Source organism: Pristiophorus japonicus, chromosome 1, assembly GCF_044704955.1.
Source record: "Pristiophorus japonicus isolate sPriJap1 chromosome 1, sPriJap1.hap1, whole genome shotgun sequence".
In the NCBI taxonomy this organism is placed as follows: Eukaryota; Metazoa; Chordata; class Chondrichthyes; family Pristiophoridae; genus Pristiophorus; species Pristiophorus japonicus.
In genome coordinates, this window is record NC_091977.1 from 85,350,510 (window position 1) to 85,373,161 (window position 22,652).

General features: G+C 44.8%; 1 protein-coding gene across 7 annotated transcripts in view; it reads right to left on the reverse strand.

Annotated features, from left to right (window-relative positions):
* Nucleotides 1–22,652, reverse strand: part of dock8 (dedicator of cytokinesis 8) — a 464,486-nt gene that overhangs the window by 221,165 nt on the left and 220,669 nt on the right. For all 7 annotated transcript variants that reach the window (XM_070881523.1, XM_070881482.1, XM_070881473.1 and 4 more), the window contains 5 exons: nt 19,362–19,511; nt 18,283–18,363; nt 15,630–15,786; nt 15,380–15,516; nt 13,018–13,111 (listed from right to left, as the gene is read on the reverse strand). In XM_070881523.1, the coding sequence (XP_070737624.1) occupies nt 13,018–13,111; nt 15,380–15,516; nt 15,630–15,786; nt 18,283–18,363; nt 19,362–19,511 (619 nt within the window). The remainder of the gene's footprint in view (nt 1–13,017; nt 13,112–15,379; nt 15,517–15,629; nt 15,787–18,282; nt 18,364–19,361; nt 19,512–22,652) is intronic.

Sequence of the window (22,652 nt, forward strand, 5' to 3'; positions counted from 1 at the left end):
TCGACTCCCCAAACTTCCGCTCCTGTGGCCGCCTCCTCTAATTCTCGGGCCTTTATAGGCCGCTCGACTCCCTGAACTCCCGCTCCTATGGCCGCCTCCTCCGATTCTCGGGCCTTTATAGGCCGCTCGACTCCCCGAACTCACGCTCCTATGGCCGCCTCCTCCGACTCTCGGGCCTTTATAGGCCGCTCGATTCCCCGAACTCCCGCTCCTGTGGCCGCCTCCTCCGATTCTCGGGCCTTTATAGGTCGCTCGACTCCCCGAACTCCCGCTCCTGTGGCCACCTCCTCTAACTCTCGGGCCTTTATAGGCCGCTCGACTGCCCGAACTCCCGCTCCTGTGGCCTCCTCGACACCTCTCGGGCCTTTTATAGGCTGATTGACTCCCCAAACTCCCGCTCCTGTGGCTGCCTCCTCCGATTCTCGACTCTCCTTATCCTCTTTGACCTCTCTGCACTGTTCAAAATGATAGATCTTGCTATTTTCTTCCAATACCGCTCCTCCAAGCTCCAGCTCCATGATACTGCCCTGCATTGTTCCACCCAAAATAATTGAAGTTTATGACATCCAGACTTGGCTGAGTCACTTCTTTCTCCAACTCAACATGGGGAAGACCTATGCTATTGTCTCTAGTCAGCACTGCAAATTCTGCCCCCTTGCCAATGACTTATCTTCCTCCTCAGCCACGGTTTCAGGATGAACAAGACTGTTTCCAATCTTGGCGTCCTGTTCAACACGGAGCTAAGTTTGGGACCCCACATTCTCTCCGTCACAAAGGCCACTAGCTTCCATCTCCGCAACACCTCTTCCATCCCACGCTAATACCCTTTTACATTTCTTTGTCACCTCCAGACGCAACTACCCCAATGCTCTCCGTGCTACTCCCTCAGCCAACTGGATCCTACTCTCTGAAACTCCCAACCTAAACCGCTCGGCATCTCTAGCTTTCTCTTCTCCTTTAAAAAAAGACTCCGAAAATCCTAATTATTTGACGAAGCTTTCATACACTTCCCCAATCTCTCTCATCCTAGCTCACTATCTTATTCTCCTCACACCTCAAGGCGTTACATAAATGCAAGTAGTTTCTGTCTTTGTTGTTCATGCCTTCTAGCATTGGATAGACAACAGAACTGGCTACGCTAATGAGGTTGGTCGGGGATTGGGTGGATACATCATCATCACCACAAGATTGCACATCAGTATTACATCCCACTACTGGTTGCATCCTCTACCCACCAAACTCTGAAGGATTGAATAGAAAACTACCCACTATAAGGCTGTGTGTCTCTCTTCACAATAGATTATTGATGGCTAATCATACAGACACCTCCCACTACTTCACAAGTCACTAAATGTCCAGAGATTGAGCAGATGGATATCACTCCAGCTACATAATCGGGGATAAAACTGAAGGGGTCAATCTACGAGTCTGTACTGCCAGTGGGGAACTTCATTAGTAGCGAAGACACAAATTAGATTCATAAAAGCATTCACCTTTATTGTGTGGTTCCAAACCACAGGGTAGCTGCTTGCCAAATCACCAGCATAGCAGCAGGCAACAGTCGAGCTGATCATGTGCAGTGGGAGTATTTGTTCATTTGTGCATGGCTGTCGCCTTGTTGCTTTTATAGAAACATGTACAGGCCGGCCTAATACGACTGGATTGGATCGAATTTGAAAAGACAGGAAATCAATCCAAATAAGTCCAATGGAGTGCATTCAAATTGTCAGCTTGATTCCTGTCATGTATGGATGCTTGGGGTTACTAGCCACCAGGTGGCGCCACTGTCAGAGGTCATTGGGCTGTACGCATGTGTGTGCAGCCCAGGTATAAAAGGCAAGCCATCATGTATTGTAATCACTTTGGGCCCTAATAAAGCAGAGCCAGGTTTGTACCTGTATTAGTTTACAGTATTCAGTCTATCAAGTCATTACATACATAACATTTGGCGACGAGGTAACTTAAGAACCTTCACATGCAAAAATGAGCACAGTTGGAATTCTGGAGAGATTTGTGGAGGGAGAGGACTGGGCAGATTTTGTAGCTTGCCTGGACCAGTACTTCGTGGCCAACAAAATGGAGGAACCCACTGACGTAGTTAGGCACAGGGCGGTCTTCCTCATGGTTTGCGGTCCGAAAATCTATGGACTCATAAAGAACCTTCCCTTGCTGCAAATCCAAAGGACAAGGACTATGAGGAATTGTGTGCTCTGGTAAGTGACCATCTCAAACCAGAAGAGGGCATCATCATCTCACGATATCGATTCTACACACATGTTCGTTCTGAGGGCCAGGATGTGTCGGAATTCGTTGCCAACCGAAGATGTCTAGCTGGACCGTGTAAGTTCGAAAACGCATTGGGAGACATGCTGCGGGACTTCTTTGTAATCGGCATCAATCACGAGGTGATCCTGCGTAAGCTACTGGCGGCGGAGACGCTGGATTTGAGCAAGGCCATCATGATTGCCCAGGCATGCATGACGACGGACAAAAACTTAAAGCAGATATCATCGATAAATCGGAACTCGGCAAGTACTGTAAACAAGATTGTATCGTCATTTGGCAGAGCTGCATAGCGCAGGGTCTACTCGACTGCATATGCGAAATCTGTGGCTGCCCAAAGTTCGCCAACGGGAATGAATCCGATTTCACCGTGTTGGCGTTGTGGGGGCAATCATCAGACTCATCAGTGTCGGTTTAAACAGTACATTTGTAAAAGCTGTTCGAGACTGGAGCATTTCCAGCGCATATTTCCGCAACTGAGCACGCGTGCTACGACACATTACGTGGAGGATGATGACCAGTATAGCGTGGATCCGGATATGCAATCCGAGATACCAGAGGAGGAAGTGTATGGAATGTATTCATTCCTAACAAAGAGCCAACCGATAATGATTAATGTGAAACTTAACGGTGTGCCGGTACCGATGGAATTGGACACGGGTGCGAGTCAATCAATAATGAGCCAGAGGACATTCAACAAGCTGTGCGATACTAAGGCTATGAGGTCTAAGCTGAGTCCAGTCAATGCCAAGTTGTGTTTGTACACTAAAGAACTCATAACGGTGATTGGCAGTGCAGTAATCAAGGTGTCGTATGATGGTGCAATTCATGATTTACCATTATGGATTGTTCCAGGCAATGGTCCAACGCTGTTCGGCAGGAACTGGCTGGAAAAAAAATCAAATGGAATTGGAACGATATCAAAGCGTTGTCGGAGGAGGATGATACTCCATGTGCTCAAGTGCTGAGCAAGTTCCCCTCGCTGTTTGAACCAGGCATCGGCAATTTCACGGGAGCCAAGGTGCAGATTCACGTGGACTCGGATGTAGGACCTGTCCATCATAAAGCTCAGGCGGTTCCGGACATGATGAGGGAGAAGGTCAAAATCGAACTGGACAGACACCAGCGTGAAGGGGTCATGTCACCGGTCGAATTTAACGAACTGGCCAGCCCCATTGTTCCTGTGTTGAAGAGTGATGGCACTGTCAAGATTTGTGGAGACTACAAGGTTACGATCAACCGAGTTTCGAAACAGGATCAATACCCATTACCGAAGGCTGATGACCTGCTTGCAATGCTGGCCGGGGGGAAGTCATTCACTAAGCTGGATCTGACATCAATCTATATGACACAGGAGCTGGTCAAGACATTGAAGAAACTTACGTGCATCAACACTCGTAAAGGACTGTTTATCTACAACAGGTGTCCTTTCGGAATTCACTCGGCTGCAGTCATATTTTAGAGGAACATGGAGAGTCCACTGAAGGTCCGTCGTGTTCCAAGATGATATCCTGGTCACAAGTCGTGACACCGCCGAATATCTGAACAACCAGGAAGAGGACAAAAGTTCGAAGTGCGTCTTCATGGCACCGGAGGTCGAATTCCTGGGGAGAAAAATTGCTGCAGACGGCATCAGGCCGATAGACTCAAAAACCAAGGCCATCAAAAATGCGCCCAAGCCTCAGAATGTGATGGAGCTGCGTTTGTTCCTTGGTCTACTCAACTACTTCGGTCATTTCCGACCTAGATTGAGCATTTCATTAGAGCCACTGCACATGCTGCTCAGAAAAGGCGACAACTGGGTTTGGGGTGTGTCTCAGGATAGAGCTTTTGAGAAAGCTACTAATCTGCTTTGCTCTAACAAGCTGCTGGTACATTATGATCTGTGTAAGCGTCTAGTATTGGCCTGTGATGCTTCGTCATATGGAGTTGGTTGCGTGCTCCAACAAGCTAATGAGTCGGGCAAATTACAACCTGTTGCGTATGTTTCTAAAAGTTTGTCAAAGAGCCGACAGAAAAAGAAGCATTAGCCTGTGTGTATGGGGTTAAAAAGATGCATCAGTATTTGTTTGGTCTTCGGTTTGAACTGGAGACAGATCACAAGCCACTCATTTCATTGTTTTCGGAAAACAAAGGCATCAATACCAATGCATCATCCCGCATCCAGAGGTGGGCGCTGACATTATCTTCCTTTAATTATGTCATTCGCCATAGACCTGGCACCGAGAATTGTGCCGATGCATTGAGCTGTCTGCCGTTGCCCACACCGGAAGTGGAGATGCCACAACCTGCAGACCTACTGTCAGTTATGGATGCTTTTGAAAGTGAAGGATCCCCTGTCACAGCTCAACAAGTTAAGACCTGGACCAGCCAGGACCCGATATTAGCAGTTGTGAAACATTGTGTCCCTAGTGGTGATTGGTCTGCCATACCCAAGCAAATGGGTGATGAGACCAAACCTTACAACCGTCACAAAGTGAGATATCCATTCAGTCAGATTGTTTTCTGTGGGGTAATCGTGTTGTTTTGCCGAAGAAAGGCAGAGAGAAATTTGTACATGATCGACATAGCACTCATCCCAGTATTGTCATGATGAAAGCCATTGCCAGGTCTCATGTATGGTGGCCTGGAATTAACTCTGATCTGGAATCATGTGTGCATCAGTGCAACACTTACATGCAGCTAAGTAAAGCACCAGCGGAATTGCCGCTGAGTTCAGAAGGACGAGGAGTGATCTTATGGAAACATTTAAAATAATGAAAGGGATAGACAAGATAGAGGCAGAGAGGTTGCTTCCACTGGTCAGGGAGACTAGAACTAGGAGGCACAGTCTCAAAATACGGGGGAGCCAATTTAAAAGCGAGTTGAGAAGGAATTTCTTCTCCCAGAGGGTTGTGAATCTGTGGAATTCTCTGCCCAGGGAAGCAGTTGAGGCTAGCTCATTGAATGTATTCAAATCATAGATCGATAGATTTTTAACCAATAAAGGGAATTAAGGGTTATGGGGAGCGGGCGGGTAAGTGGAGCTGAGTCCACGGCCAGATCAGCCATGATCTTGTTGAGTGAGGGAGCATGCGCGAGGGGCTAGATGGCCTACTCCTGTTCCTAATTCTTATGTTCTTATGTTCTTATGTTCTTATGTTCTTATGTTCTTATGTTCTTATGTTCTTATGTTCTTATGTTCTTATGTTCTTATGTTCTCTGGTCGTGGCCATCTAAACCATGGTCCAGGATCTGGATCGACTTTGCAGGTCGCTTCCTGGGAAAGATGTTTTTAGTTGTGGTGGATGCATATTCCAAGTGGATAGAGTGTATAATCATGTCATCCAGTACATCCACAGCTACCATTGAGAGCCTTTGTATCATGCTTGCTACTCATGGTCTGCCCGACATCTTTGTAAGTGACAATGGACCTTGCTTCATTAGTCTGGAGTTTCAAGAGTTCATGAAACTCAATGGTATCAAACATAGAAACATAGAAACATAGAAAATAGGTGCAGGAGTAGGCCATCCAGCACTTCGAGCCTGCACCACCATTCAATAAGATCATGGCTAATCATTCCTTCAGTACCCCTTTGCTGCTTTCTCTCCACACACCTTGATCCCTTTAGCCGTAAGGGCCATATCTAACTCCCTCTTGAATATATCCAATGAACTGGCATCAATAACTTTCTGCAGTAGGGAATTCCACAGGTTAACAACTCTCTGAGTGAAGAAGTTCCTCCTCATCTCAGTCCTAAATGGCTTGCCCCTTATCCTAAGACTGCGTCCCCTGGTTCTGGACTTCCCCAACATCGGGAACATTCTTCCTGCATCTAACCTGTCCACTCCCGTCAGAATTTTATACGTTTCTATGAGATCCCCTCTCATCCTTCTAAACTCCAGTAAATAAAGGCCCAGTCGATCCAGTCTCTCCTCATAGGTCAGTCCTGCCATCCCGGGAATCAGTCTGGTGAACCTTCGCTGCACTCCCTCAATAGCAAGAACGTCCTTCCTCAGATTAGGAGACCAAAACTGAACACAATATTCCAGGTGGGGCCTCACCAAGGCCCTGTACAACTGCAGTAAGACTTCCCTCCTTCTGTACTCAAATCCCCTTGCTATGAAGGCCGTCATATCATTTGCCTTCTTCACCGCCTGCTGTACCTGCATGCCAACCTTCAATGACTGATGAACCATGATACCCAGGTCTCGCTGCACCTCCCCTTTTCCTAATCTGCCACCATTCAGATAATATTCTGCCTTTGTGTTTTTGCCCCCAAAGTGGATAACCTCATATTCATCCACATGATACTGCATCTGCCATGTATTTGCCCACTCGCCTAACCTGTCCAAATCACCCTGCAGCCTCTTAACGTACTCCTCACAGCTCACATCGCCACCCAGTTTAGTGTCATCTGCAAACTTGGAGATATTACACTCAGTTCCATCATCTAAATCGTTAATGTATATTGTAAAGAGCTGGGGTCCCAGCACTGAGCCCTGCGGCACTCTGCTAGTCACCGCCTGCCATTCTGAAAAGGACCCATTAATTCCGACTCTCTGCTTCCTGTCTGCCAACCAGTTCTCTATCCACGTCAGTACTTTACCCCCAATACCATGTGCTTTGATTTTGCACACTAATCTCTTGTGTGGGATCTTGTCAAAAGCCTTTTGAAAGTCCAAATACACTACATCCACTGGTTCTCCCCTGTCCACTCTACTAGTTACATCCTCAAAAAATTCCTGAAGATTTGTCAAGCATGATTTCCCCTTCATAAATCCATGCTGACTTGGACCGATCGTATCACTGCTCTCCAAATGCGCTGCCATTTCATCCTTAATGATTGATTCCAACATTTTCCCCACTACTGATGTCAGGCTAACCGATCTATAATTACCTGTTTTCTCTCTCCCTCCTTTTTTAAAACGTGGTGTTACATTAGCAACCCTCCAGTCCATAGGAACTGATCCAGAAACGATAGACTGTAGGAAAATGATCATCAATGAATCCACTATTTCTAGGGCCACTTCCTTAAGTACTCTGGGATGTAGACTATCAGGCCCTGGGGATTTATCGGCCTTCAATCCCGTCAATTTCCCAAACACAATTTTCTGCCTAATAAGGATATCCTTCAGTTCCTCCTTCTCACTAGACCTTCGGTCCCCTAGTACATCTGGAAGGTTATTTGTGTCTTCCTTTATGAAGACAGAGCCAAAGTACTTGTTCAATTGGTCTGCCATTTCTTTGTTCCCCATTATAAATTAACCCAAATCCGACTGCAAGGGACCTATGTTTGTCTTCACTAATCTTTTTCTCTTCACATATCTATCGAAGCTTTTGCAGTCATTCTTTTTTCGGGGGTCAGCACCATTCAAACCCGCATCTAATGGTCAAACAGAGTGTGCTGTCCAAACCATCAAGCAGAGTATGAAACGTGTAACTCAAGGTTCGCTGCAGACTCGCTTGTCATAGAAACATAGAAACATAGAAAATAGTTGCAGGAGTAGGCCATTCGGCCCTTCGAGCCTGCACGGCCATTCAATAAGATCATGGCAGGGAATTCCACAGGTTAACAACTCTCTGAGTGAAGAAGTTTCTCCTCATCGCAGTCCTAAATGGCCTACCCCTTATCCTAAGACTATGTCCCCTGGTTCTGGACTTCCCCAACATCGGGAACATTCTTCCCGCATCGAACTTGCCCAGTCCCGTCAGAATCTTATACGTTTCTATGAGATCCCCTCTCATTCTTCTAAACTCCAGTAAATAAAGGCCCAGTTGATCCAGTCTGTCCTCATATGACAGTCCAGCCATTCCTGGAATCAGTCTGGTGAACCTTCGCTGCACTCCCTCAATAGCAAGAACGTCCTTCCTCAGATTAGGAGACCAAAACTGAACACAATATTCCAAGTGAGATCTCACTTAGGCCCTGTACAACTGCAGTAACACCTCCCTGCTCCTACACTCAAATCCCCTAGCTATGAAGGCCAACATACCATTTGCCTTCTTCACTGTCTGTTGTACCTGCATGCCAACCTTCAATGACTGATGAACCATGACACCCAAGTCTCGTTGCACCTCCCCTTTTCCTAATCTGCTGCCATTCAGATAATATTCTGCCTTCGTGTTTTTGCCCCCAAAATGGATAACCTCACATTTATTCACATTATACTGCATCTGCCATGCATTTGCCCACTCACATAACCTGTCCAAGTCACCCTGCAGCCTCCTAGAGTCCCCCTCACAGCTCACACCACCACCTAGTTTAGTGTCATCTGCAAACTTGGAGATATTACACTCAATTTCTTCATCTAAATCATTGATGTATATTGTAAAGAGCTGGGATCCCAGCACTGAGTCCTGCGGCACTCCACTAGTCACTGCCTGCCATTCTGAAAAGGACCCGTTTATCCCGACTCTCTGTTTCCTGTCTGCCAACTAGTTCTCTATCCACATTAGTACATTACCCCCAATACCATGCACTTTGACTCTGCACACCAATCTCTTGTGTGGTTCCTTGTCAAAAGCCTTTTGAAAGTCCAAATACACCACATCCACTGGTTCTCCCTTGTCCACTCTGCTAGTTACATCCTCAAAAAATTCCAGAAGATTCATCAAGCATGATTTCCCTTTCATAAATCCATGCTGACTTAGTCCGATCATGTCACTGCTTTGCAAATGCGCTGCTATTGCATCCATCATGATTGATTCCAACATTTTCCCCACTACTGATGTCAGGCTAACCGGTCTATAATTACCTGTTTTCTCTCTCCCTCTTTTTTTAAAAAGTGGTGTTACATTAGGTACCCTCCAGTCCATAGTAACTGATCCAGAGATGATAGACTGTTGGAAAATGATCACCAATGCATCGGCTATTTCTAGGGCCACTTCCTTAAGTACTCTGGGATGCAGACTATCAGGCCCCAGGGATTTATCAGCCTTCAATCCCATCAATTTCCTCAGCACAATTTCCCTCCTAATAAGGATATCTTTCAGTTCCTCCTTCTAACGAGACCCACTGTCACCTAGTACATTCGGAAGGTTATTCGTGCCTTCCTTCGTGAAGACAGAACCGAAGTATTTGTTCAATTGGTCTGCCATTTCTTTGTTCCCCATTATAAATTCACCTCAATGCGATTGCAAGGGATCTACATTTGTCTTCACGAATCTTTTTCTCTTCACATATTTATAGAAGCTTTTGCAGTCAGTTTTTATGTTCCCTGCAATTTTCCTCTCGTACTCTATTTTCCCCCTCTTAATTAAACCCTTAGTCCTCCTCTGTTGAATTCTAAATTTCTCCCAGTCTTCAGGTTTGTTACTTTTTCTAGCCAATTTATATGCCTCTTCCTTGGTTTTAACACTATCCTTAATTTCCCTTGTTAGCCACAGTTGAGCCACCTTCCCCGTTTTATTTTTATTCCAGACAAGGATGTACAATTGCTGAAGTTCTTCCATGTGATCTTTAAATGTTTGCCATTGCTTATCCTTTGCCAGTCTATTCTAGCCAATTCACGCCTCATACCGTCGAAGTTCCCTTTCCTTAAGTTCAGGACCCTAGTTTCCGAATTAACTGTGTCACTCTCCATCTTAATAAAGAATTTTACCATATTATGGTCACTCTTCCCCAAGGGGCCTCGCACAACAAGATTGCTAATTAGTCCCTGCTCATTACACATCACACAGTCTAAGATGGCCAGCTCTCTAGTTGGCTCCTCGCCATATTGGTCGAGAAAACCATCCCTAATACACTCCAGGAAATCCTCCTCCACCGCATTACTAACAGTTTGGTCAGCCCATGATAACTGCTGTACCTTTATTGCACACATCCCTTATTTCTTGTTTGATGCTGTCCCCAACCTCACTACTACTATTTGGTGGTCTGTACACAACTCCCACTAGTGTTTTCTCCTCTTTGGTATTCTGCAGCTCCACCCATACCGATCCACATCATCCAGGCTAATGTCCTTCCTTACTATTGCATTAATTTCCTCTTTAACCAGCAACGCCACCCCGCCTCCTTTTCCTTTCTGCCTATCCTTCCTAAATCTTGAATACCCCTGGATGTTGAGTTCCCAGCCTTGGTCACCCTGAAGCCATGTCTCCGTGATGCCTATTACATCATATCCGTTAATTGCTGCCTGGGCAGTTAATTCGTCCACCTTATTCTGAATACTCCTCGCATTGAGGCGCAGAGCCTTCAGGCTTGTCTTTTTAACACACTTTGCCCCTTCAGAACTTTGCTGTAATGTGGCCCTTTTTGTTTTTTGCCTTAGGTTTCTCTGCCCTCCACTTTTACTATTCTCCTTTCTATCTTTAGCTTCTGTCTCCATTTTATTTCCCTCTGTCTCCCTGCATAGATTCCCATCCCCCTGCCATGTTAGTTTAACTCCTCCCCAACAGCATTAGCAAACAATCGCCCCAGGATATTGGTTCCGGTCCTGCTCAGGTGCAGACTGTCCGGTTTGTACTGATCCCACCTCCACCAGAACCAGTTCCAAAGTCCCAAGAATTTGAATCCCTCCCTTTTGCACCACTCCTCAAGCCACGTATTCATCTGAGCTATTCTGCGATTCCTACTCTGACTAGCACGTGGCACTGGTAGCAATCCTGAGATTACTACTTTTGAGGTCCTACTTTTTCAATTTAGCTCCTAGCTCCCTAAATTCGTCTCGTAGGACCTCATCCCATTTTTTTACCTATATTGTTGGTACCTATGTGCACCACGACAACTGGCTGTTCACCCTCCCTTTTCAGAATGCCCTGCACCCACTCCGAGACATCCTTGACCCTTGCACCAGGGAGGCAACATACCATCCTGGAGTCTCGGTTGCGGCCGCAGAAACGCCTATCTATTCCCCTTACAATCAAATCCCCTCTCACTATAGCTCTCCCACTCTTTTTCCTGCCCTCCTGTGCAGCAGAGCCACCCACGGTGCCATGAACTTGGCTGCTGCTGCTCTCCCCTGATGAGTCATCCCCTCAACAGTACCCAAAGCGGTGTATCTGTTTTGCAGGAGGATGACCGCAGGGGACCCCTGCACTACCTTCCTTCCACTGCTCTTCCTGTTGGTCACCCATTTACTATCTGGCTGTGTACCCTTTACCTGCGGTGTGACCAACTCGCTAAACGTGCTTTTCACGTCATTCTCAGCATTGTGCATGCTCCAGAGTGAATCCACCCGCAGCTCCAGTGCCGCAATGCATGTCCGAACTGTCCTGCCATAACTTAACCCCTAGATTAATTAATTTGGCAACAACAATGCTAAATATTACTTACTGATATAGAAAAGAAAAAGAAAAACTAGTTACCAATCACCAGCCAATCACTTACCCCCTTGGCTGTGATGGCACCTTTCAATTTCTTTCTACTTCTTTTTGCTTTCCTGCTGCAGCTGCATTGGTAGGCCTCCTCGACGCACCCGCTCGAAGTCCTGCTGCCTCCGACTCCCCGGACTGTTATAGGCTGCCTCCTCGATGCACCCGCTCGAAGTCCTGCTGCCTCCGACTCCCCGGACTGTTATAGGCCGCCTCCTCGATGCACCCGCTCGAAGTCCCGCTGCCTCCGACTCCCCGGACTGTTATAGGCCGCCTCCTCGATGCACCCGCTCGAAGTCCCGCTGCCTCCGACTCCCCGGACTGTTATAGGCCGCCTCCTCGATGCACCCGATCGAAGTCCTGCTGCCTCCGACTCCCCGGACTGTTATAGGCCGCCTCCTCGATGCACCCACTCGAAGTCCTGCTGCCTCCGACTCCCCGGACTGTTATAGGCCGCCTCCTCGATGCACCCACTCGAAGTCCCGCTGCCTCCGACTCCCCGGAATTTTATAGGCCGCCTCCTCGACGCACCCGCTCGAAGCCAGGCATCTTGCTTAGTTACAGGACAAGACCCCACACGCTTACCAGAGTCCCTCCTGCTGAACTATTGATGAAGAGAGGTCTCAATTCCAAGCTCTCTCTTGTCCACCCTGACTTGAGCGATCATGTTGAATACAAACGTCCACGTCAGCAGTGGTGTCATGATTGAGCTGTTGTGTCATGCGACATTTCTGTTAATGATCCTTTGTATGTACTAAATTATGGTCAAGGTCCCAAGTGGATCACCGGTACTGTTACGACCAACGAGTGTAACAGAGTGTTTATCGTCAAGCTCAAGAATGGGCAAACATGCAGAAAACATGTTGATCAGATAAAGCTGTGGCACACGGATGAACTGGAACAGTCTGAGGAAGACATAATCAGTGACCAACAAACCTACCCTCAGTCACCAGAGGACTCCGCTGTCATCAATGAATCTGGACTTTCAATCCCTGACATGGTCATTGCCACTCCCATCAGATCGGCTACCCAGCCCCCAGTCATAACAGACTCAGAACGCTCGCCCAAGGCTGGAGTTGAACTGAGACGATCAACTCGGGAGCAGAAACCCCCAGACCATCTCAATTTGTAAAAAGACTGTTGCTGATATCGTAAAGGGGGATATTGTCATGTTTGTGTGCTTGGGTTACTAGCCACCATGTGGCACCACTGTCGGAGGTCATTGGGCTGTACGCACAGGTATAAAAGGCAAGCCATCATGTAATGTAATCACTTTGGGCCCTAATAAAGCAGAGCCAGGTTTGTACCTGTGTTAGTTTACAGTATTCAGTCTATCGAGTTATTACATACATAACAATTCCTCCCTAATTTATTCATTTAAATGTACACTTCAAACCAGGCCTGATGCAATATAGAGTTTAAATAAATAGAACTGCTACCTGATATTGGCCGCAATCTTCTTAGTGAAGCAGAAGATCTTTTCATTTCAGCTAAAAACTTGAGCAAATCTTCGTCACTTAGCCTGTCACCTTCCTGCAAATAACACAAAGAAAACTCAATACCTTTGGGCCTATATGAGGATATTTGTATGGTGGCATAAAAAAGTTACAAGTAATGAAAATAGTAACATGTCTTTGTTTTAACCCATTGACTAACCCACTATTTCCCATAATTGTTTCATCATTCCTTACTTGTTTACTCTCTAAGATTCAGAGAACGAACTGATGACTTTTTTCAAATAGGTTATATGAGGGGAATAACTTTATCTTTGAAAGTAGTTCCCCTACAAAAGGAATGTTTCAGGCTGCTCCATTTCTACTGGTATGCCTATTTTGTGATGACTATTCCTCTTGTCAGATTTAGACCCTGCTTCTACATTTTGTTGCTTAGCCTTGCTTGTAATGTCACATTGCAAAATGTTGTGGTGGACACGAGTCCATGAAACCTCTATGACAGGCTAGTCAGAGGAGAATTTGTGAATGGCCAATTAGATGAATTGCCAAAGGTTAACTAGTGAATGTAGAACTGTAACCTTGCAAAAGTCAATGCTTTCAGGAAAGGCAAGAAAAGGGAATGCATGACCAAATGAAACATTTTTGTCCAGCTTTGATTTGGTGGATGTCTCTTTGAATCCAATTATAATACATAAGAGGGTAGAATATCTGCTGGGGTTCCCCAGTCTCCCACCATAATGTCAGCAGAAAACTACAGAGAAACAGCATAAAGGGCCCATGAAAACTACTTGCGTAAGAATTAAACAAAATCTTATTAGCCCTGTGACAATATAATACTGTTTATTATATCAGTTGCTGGGTGTACTGCAGAGGAATAATTCAAACACAATGTGATTGGTTCTATTTGTAAATGACTGACAGTTCCTTTTAAAATTTGACTGGTTGGAATCGAGGAAGGTCTGATAACTTTTTTCCAGGCTAAGGAAAAGAGTTCCTAGGTTATTTACAAAAGGCTAACTTAGTTCTCAGAGTTGCAATCTTTTTAATATTTTGTGCATTAGAGCAATTAGGTGAAAATATATCTATTGTAAATATGGAACTATAATACAAGTTTGTTATTTATGTGCTTGTGAAGTATGCAAAGTAAATTTGCTTAATATTTTTAACTTAAATCAAGGGGCTGGATTTTCGGCTTTGCTTATTTCGGGGTGCTAATGGCGGCAGAGCAGTAAAGTTTGCGCTTGGGAACACTTTGCACCTCAGTCATCAAAATTGGGCAGCTTGGCCCCAAGTGTGGGGTGGAGCACTAAGAGAGGCGTTGCACACCTTCTTAGGGCGCTAGGCTGGCTGAGCATGCGAAAATCCCGAGTGAAACAGCCAGCCCGGTAACGCTCTGAGAGAGGCCTAGGCAGAAAGTTAAACCTGTAAAATAACAACCAAAAGCATTCCCAATGGATAGCCCATGCCACCACAACATAAATCACAAAAAAAAAATTAAAAGAAAAAACAATCACACTGACCTGAGGTCGGCATTACTTCCCTCACTGCAGCCGATATCGGTTGGACTGCCAGTTTTCACTGGCGGTCCAGGCAGGGCGTGTTGCGGGGCGTACAGGTCGGTGGGACTCAAAAAATGAGCTGTCGTCGCAACCAGGGGTATTGCAAACCGGCTCAACTCTTCTGGGCGATACTGCTCTGCGCCGCTGCAAAACCGGACACTAAATCCCCCGCGGGGTGCTGGAAACTGACCGCCCACCCAGGAGAGCTCATTACCGTCAATGCTGCCCCTCCGGGGCAAAAACAAAAGTACAAATCAGCGGAAAATCCATCCCATTGTCTTTGTTGACATTCTACCACTTTCAAAGATTGTAGGGAAATCTTTTGGAGCCATAGAATAAGTCCAGTAACTAAAAGCAACTTATTGACAGAGTTTACCATTAATTTCCCAGGCATGTTATGAAAGGTCTAGCAAGATATGAAGGCAAAGATAAACATTCTGTGGCCAGTCTGTGGTTCCTGGAAATCCATCCCTCACAGCCCAGGCAGCTCAGTTTAATTTGTGCTTATATATTTTTTTATTTGCTGGCTTGTCTTATTTAAATTTTGTGGGTCTGGAGGCTGCTTTTAAGCACTGCTACCTCATTGGTGGATACATTCTAAATCAGAGTAGAACTTGATATGTATACAAGTTAATGGTATAATGGAATTCACTTTTACATGTGATATGTACCTGTGTGGTCCACAAAGACAACAATCTTCAGCACCCCTGCTCCAAGTGTAACACTGTGTGCTATCTACTATACTAAAGTGTGGAAATACCATACAACTAGTCAAAACTGAAAAGTACCTGTTTAAAAAAGGTATTGATGGTAATCACGGCTGTTTTGAAATTGGACATATTATGCTGATCCTCCAGAAGAGCTGACCTCTCAGAAAGTCGTCTTTGATGTGTGAAAACCTTTTTGTCTCCACTGTTTCCTTTACCTTATTAGGGTACAACAGAAAATAAAGATAATTTATTATAGTTTGAAACACTCTTAGAAAAAACAAAAATAGCCAAATTCAGCTGCAGTTAGAATATATTTTTAGAATATTACCATTGATGTTTTCAACCTCTATTGAATCCCTATCTGTTGCTGTGGAGACCACACTCATGATGTTTATGTTAGCCCAGGCAAATGGCATACGGTATTTTCCCAGACGCTGACAAAAGGACTCTGCTTGAGTTTTAAGTTTCTCAATTTTATCTTTATTCTGAAAAAAAAATACAACTTAATTCACATGCCTGAAACATAAAAGGGGCACATTAATGATTTAATAGGAACAAGAGTAGGCCATTCAGCTCCTCAAGCCTATTCCGCCATTCAATTTCCTACATTACAGCAGTGACTACACTTCAAAAGTACTTCATTGGTTGTAATGCGCCATAGGTTCATCCTGAGGTTGTGAAAGGTGTTATATAAATGTAAGTCTTTCTTTCTTTCTTAGCTCATGGATGATCTGTATCTCAAAACCATTTATCCGCCTTTGTTCCATATACACTTATATAACAAAAAACTATCGATCCCAGTCTTGAAAGCTCCAAGTGACCGAGCATCCAAACTCTTTTGAGGCAAATGTGGTTAAGCTACATGGTAGTAAAGGAAATGGGCTAGAAATGAAGGTTTTAGCGATTTCGCCCGTTTTTTGGCGATAACCGTGACGGAATTTATTTTTTAACTGCCGGGGTACCGTTATCGCCGGACCGAGCAAAATTCGCCAAACGGTGACCAGCGATAGCAATAGTGCTAAATCCGGCATTGCACAACTGAATTTGTGCGCTGGAGCTGAAATTTGCGATCGGAAAAAAAATGGATCTTCTGCGCATGTGCAAATTTTTTTCCCCGATTTTTTTTTTGTTGCCATTTTTTTCTTCTTCCCACGCTTCTGGTTAGCTGTCAGGGAGTGCCTGTGCATGCACAGTACACTCAGCCATTTTCAGATAGCAGGCACGATGGAAGAAGGAGATGGGAGCAGGCAGAGAGCGAAAAAATTCAGTAATGAGGCGAATGAGGCCCTTATCACCTCTGTAGAGGGGTGCCAGGCTGCCCGTTGGCGGGCCGGCCAAACCCAGGGTCAGTATTTTGCCGGCCAATCAGCAAGTCGGCCGGCAAAAATTTGTGCACTGCGGCCGAGGTAGTGGGCCCACCCCTTTAAGGGTGGCCGCACTGCCGGCCTGCAGTCATTCTGCAGAGGTGCACTGACAAAGAAACCTGTCGGGGCACCGCGCGGCAGGTATCCACGGAGTGAAGTGAAAATGGATACGTAAGTATTTTTATTGTTTTTTTATTGGTGGTGATACCACTTGGGTGGTATGGGGTCCAGGCCGAAAAATCCCCGACCTGAATCTAGGTCAGGTTGGCCTGTTGAGCCCAAAGCGGTGGCCATTCGATTCTTAGGAATGGCCGCCGCAAATGGGCATTAACTGGTCTCTTTGAGACCCTGAATTTCAGCCGCAATGTCTTTAATGGAAACTTGAACTGTAACCTAACAATTTCAAGCACATTTTGGGTGCAATTTCCTGCTTGCGCCCAAAGCAGCGTTCAGGGTTTTAAATATAGTGACATTGAATATAGAATCAAAGAAGCCATGTTGTATTTGTACAAGACAATGGATAGGCCACAGTTGGCATATTGCGTGCATTTCTGGGCACCTCATTATAGAAATGACAGAACTAAGAAAAGGATTCAGCAAAGATTCAATCAAATACCATGATTGAGAGGTTAGAATAGCAAAGAAAGGCTGGAAAATTGCTGCATTTTTCACTAAAACAGAAAGTTAAGAGGGGGCAATATAATAGAATCTATCCAGCCTACTCCGCTGATTCCAAAGCTCCCTTCTCCCCTTTTCTTCATAGTTGCTGGCTTTTCCTCACAGAGAAGATGGGCACAGTTGTTGCCAGTATTAAGATGTCAGAACCAGAAATGGCATACTGGACCATTCTTGCTCTCTTTAACACCAGACTATGGGTGTTGCAGACAAAATCATCAGCGGTCTGAAAAGTTATGACTCTTAAGAAATGACAACAGGGTCCTGCCCATCCACTGTATATCAGCAGGGACCCAATGACATGGTCTCTGGGAAGGGTAAAGCCTCACTGGTTTGACCTGTAGCAGCGAGAACAAACAAAAAAAGACAATTTTTCACTCTGGACCCCCATTGGGCACAAAATAGGCGTAGCCTAGCAGAAGTATGATACATCTGGGTGAGTTGAGTCTCCTCAATTTTCCTGGTGAGACCATCTGCTTGGCCCAGGTGCCGTCTCATATGCTATGTGTTTCTGGCTGCTAGCATCATAGAGAGCACCATCCAGCCAGAAGGCCCAAAGGCTTGAAGATTGTGCTTGGAGGGGAGGGGAAGAGGGAAAATAAATGATCTACTCACCTACTTTCTCCTTTGATTTGTAAGGTGCTCCCAAGACCCCCACCCATGCTGCCTCACTTTCTACCAAAGTGAGACAGCAGGGCAGGAAACACTCTTTCCCGCTTTCCCTGCATCCTTACATTTCTCTATCTGCTTGCCCTGCCTGCCAAGCATTTCCCAGATGCAATGAAGAGTAAAATCTCCATTAAAGTATTTGGATGATGGTGGGTTTATCCACAGGTACTGTTAGCAGTAAACCTGCTATTGTCTGCCAAGGGGGAAATCTTAATGAAAGTTGTACACGCTCAAGAAAACATTACAGCAGAAAATTAAGAAAATATTGGATACCTTTGTTGAATCAGACTCTTTCATTACAAGATATGGGTCAGCACATTCTGCAATGTCTCCCTGCTGAAGGACTTTTTCAATCTAAAAACAGCAAAAGACATGCAATAAGTGAATCACTGCAGTACAAGAGTTTACTTATTTGGATGAATCCACAGGCATCCTCTGAAGTAACACACAGCACGGTCTATCTTGGGACTACATCTTTATCCTACTGTTCAATTTAAGTAATGACTATTCTCAATAGATTGCTCAAAAGAACATCGACCTGAAACGTTAAATCTGTTTCTTTCCCCACAGATGCCACTTGACCAGTTGAGTGTTTCCAACATTTTCTGTTTTTAATCTCAATAGATTGATTTTGTTTTAAACCTAACGTTCACATCCTTACCTTCAACCTGGTGTTGTCATGCTTTGCTCAGCCCTCTCCTGGCCAATCAGCCCTGCACACATTTTTATTATTTTTAAACTTAAAGTCTGGCTAATTCCAAGCTTCAGCATCAATTGAGGCACTGGAATACTTGTGGTCATTGTGACAGAAGCAGTTTGCTTCCAACTGTAAAATCTCTTTTTTTAATAGTAATTTCAGAAAAGCCAATATAGAATGCATTTAAAATAAAACTCTTGTTAGTTGCATTCAAAATATAACACAATTTTGTCAGGGTGGGGGAGTCTTTTAATGCCCAATTTATACAATACTGTCTTGACAGGCCTAAGCAATTGATTATCCTTGCAACCAATTCCATAAGCTAAGGCGGGCCTTTAATTTTTAAATCTCTCCCCACTATAGCAATCTTAGATGTCAGTAATGCTAAACATTCCTGACGCTCAGTCCTGCTAACAGGACATACACAATTTACATGCTATTACAATACACACACCCAGATTTGGGTGGACGGATTGTATGTCCCCGTCACTTTCGGTGGAAAATCCAGGAAGTGGCAGAGACCTGCTCACAAAGAAATTCCTGACACATTCTGCTGGAGTTATGCATAATTCCACTGGGAAATCCTGGCCTTAATTTCCAGTGTAGTCAAGCAACCACTTAGCGTAGGATACTCAGATTAACTGAAACACTTTACCTTAATGACCAGGTAGATGTCTGGAGACGGGTAGGTAATAGAGAAGATAGCCGACCTGCTCAGACTGGATGGTGCCATCTGATTTGTGTGTGGTCGAAGAAAGGCCTTTATTTGGTCAGTGTTCAAGTCACAGTAAAAATTTTCTGAAATCTGGAAGAAAAATTACATTCAGCTTTTAGTGAAAAAAACAAATTTTTTTTCCAGATAATGCTAGAACAATGTTCGTCTAACACTTGTTATATTATGGGCTTTGGAACCAAGGCGGGTAGATGGAGTTAAGGTACAGAGCAGCCATGATCTAGCTGAATAGTGGAACAGGCTCGACTGACTTGCTCCTGTTCCTATGTTCCTAGAAGAGATATCTCCATATTTTCAGGCTTGATATTGGCTTATTATCCTCTGCCCCAATTTTGTTCCTTCTTCCAAAGGCACTGAGTCACACTGAGTTATGGCTCCACAGATATCAGCAGTCCTCTATTATCTTGGCCAAGTGCTACTCCTCATGTGAGAGTCTGGGCAATGAGTATTTGCAGGATATTCAATGACAAGTAAACACTACAGTTGTGTGCAATTCTTCCACCATTTATAGTATTTGAGTCAGCTTGTCTCAGCTGGTAGAACTCACAATCTGAACCAGAAGGTTCAACCATACACTGGGACTTGAGTATGTTGTCATGTATCCTACATGGTTACTGCTTGTACTATTATAAGGTATGCAACCAGGGGCACCTCAGTGGGAGACTTGTAGGTTACCTGTACAGGTGTGCCAGGCCTAGTATAAAAGGCAGGCCACCAGGTGTGATCCTCACTCTGGAGTTGTCAATAAAGGACTAAGGTCACTACAGTTCAAGTACAACATATTGCATTGTGGAGTCTTTATCAGAGCATTTAAAGACATGTAATCTAGACTGGCACATCAATTCAGTGCTGAGGGAGTGCTGCATTGTTGCAGGTACAATCTTTTGGATAAGATTTTAAATTGAGGCCAAATCTGCTTGCTCGTGGATATAAAATGATTCGAAGAAGAACAGGTTGTTGTCCTGATCAACATTACTCCCTCAACTAGAGTGATTTAAGGTGATTGGCAAAAGAACCAGAGGTGACATGAGGAAACATTTCTTTTCACACAGCAAGTTGTAATCTGGAATGCACTGCCTGAAACGATGATGGAAGCAGATACAATAGTAACATTCAAAAGTGAATTGGATAAACACTTGAAGGGAAAAATCTGCAAGGCTATGGGGAAAAAGAGCAGGGGACTGGGATTAATTGGATAGTTCTACCAAAGAGCCGGCACAGACACGATGGAATGAATGGCCTCCTTCTATGCTGTATGATTCTATGGTTCTATGGGCCTGAACTTGGTGGAAGCCTAGTTCCACCCAAGTGCTGCCCAAAGGACCGCCGAGATAACCGACGATACTTTGGGCGGGAGTTTCGTGAAAAAGTCCTTGTAAGACCACCCAGCGGCAAAAACCAACTTATGCTGTGAATGTGGGTGGCAGCTCCCAATCTCAACGGCAAATGCGGTCCTCGCCAAAGTGCCACCGAGGATTGAGTCGGGCCCAGGGAGGAGGGAGCGCATAGTAATAACAATTTTCACCAAAAAAGACCCCACTGGAAGACCTTCAGGGAACCCCATACACATAGATCGCTGGGAAAAACAATTAATAAAAGAAATTCACTAAGCTTTTTTTGCAGGTCTTCTTACTTAGCGTGGGGTTAGACCTGCCTTCGCGCAGCGATCCTTCCCCCTGCTGCCGCCGACTCCCGCCCGTACCAGTCTGCCAATTCGGCGGGCAGGAAGACACTTATGCGCCTTGCGCCCCAGCGGCCGTCAGCGGGTGGTTCCGAGCGGTACTCCCCTCCCGCAGGTGGGAGGCCTCCACGAAATTGGCACCGAGAGGAAAACGCCCAAAAAACTCGGCGGCAGCCGGCGGCAGGAAGCAGTAAGGCCACCAAGTCCGGGCCCTATGACACTATGAATTGGCACGAGAAAAAAAAAACTGATCATTCATCTCATTTGCTGTTTGTGGGACCTTGCTGTAAACACATTAGTTGCTGATCTTGGGATAGAGTTCTTGAGTGTTTTGGGATGTCCTGAGGATCAGAAAATTCAAGTTCGTTGTTTACACACAGGCAGTGGTCAATGCATAGTGATCAGGAGCAGGACCCCTGGCTGATGTTTCCTTTCCCTAACCCAGGGATACTGAAGTCAATTACAATGCACCAACAACTACCTGAACCCTGGGACCTTGCTGGTTCAATTCCTCACTGAGCCATCACGGAAGTTTTAATTTTGAAACCTTGCCAAGGACAACGCTCGTATTTTCCACTCTCATCCAAATCAACAACATTTTTCAATGTTTCAGTTCCTTTGATTTGCAATGTAGTATCATCTCAGATATTGATTACTGGAAAATGTTGCCTTAATCTGCTCTGAAAATGTACCTACTGTGTAGCCACATCACTGGTTGCAACAGGTTCACCCTGCAGGGGATTTATAATCAAATATAGATTTTCAAAGTATAACAGGCATTGCAACCTAGATGCTAACTGCTGGCAGGCAGGGCACATTATCAATACAGGTAATAGGATAGTTCTGTAGAGCCAATCAGATACATGTAAATATATGTGTAGACCTAGGCCTCCTAATTTAGTTTAGATAGTCCGGAGTAGGAGAAAACGGGAGAAGTAGCTCCCCACTAGAAGGGGTTGAGGAATAGGAAGTTAATTGAGAGAAGTGGGTTTTTCACAGCCATAGTTGAGGACACGAGAGTTCTGTGGCAGTCCTTAACTGTTGGATATTTTCTAGCTGCTATCTGAGGGGTGTATACTTCGGGACGCCGTTAATGTTAAGGAGGAGGATCTTTGGAGAAACCCTGCATGTTTAGGACAGAGCAACCGGTTTTGACTGGGCTATTTTAAAATCAAAGAAGCACCTGTTAATAATCCTTATTTGTTAGAGACCCAGAGTATGAGGTGGTATAAAACAGGACATTCCTGGGTTTACAGGAATTTCCATTGCATCCGAGTATAAACTTTTACAAAAACTTCCTTTCTTGATTTTTTTTTTAGATGAAAATACTAAATACAGCCATTGTTTATTAATACACAGAAGCTTTTACAACAAAGAAAACCTGTTTCATTTCCTTTCTTAAAAAGTTTTGTGTATTAAAAGCTTTTGTCATGGAATGAATAAAAAATATATAATGCTAATTTCTCAATCGTGTGTTGGCTGTGGAGGGAGGTTGAAGGAAAGACAGAACAAATAAAACTTTTAATTTAAAA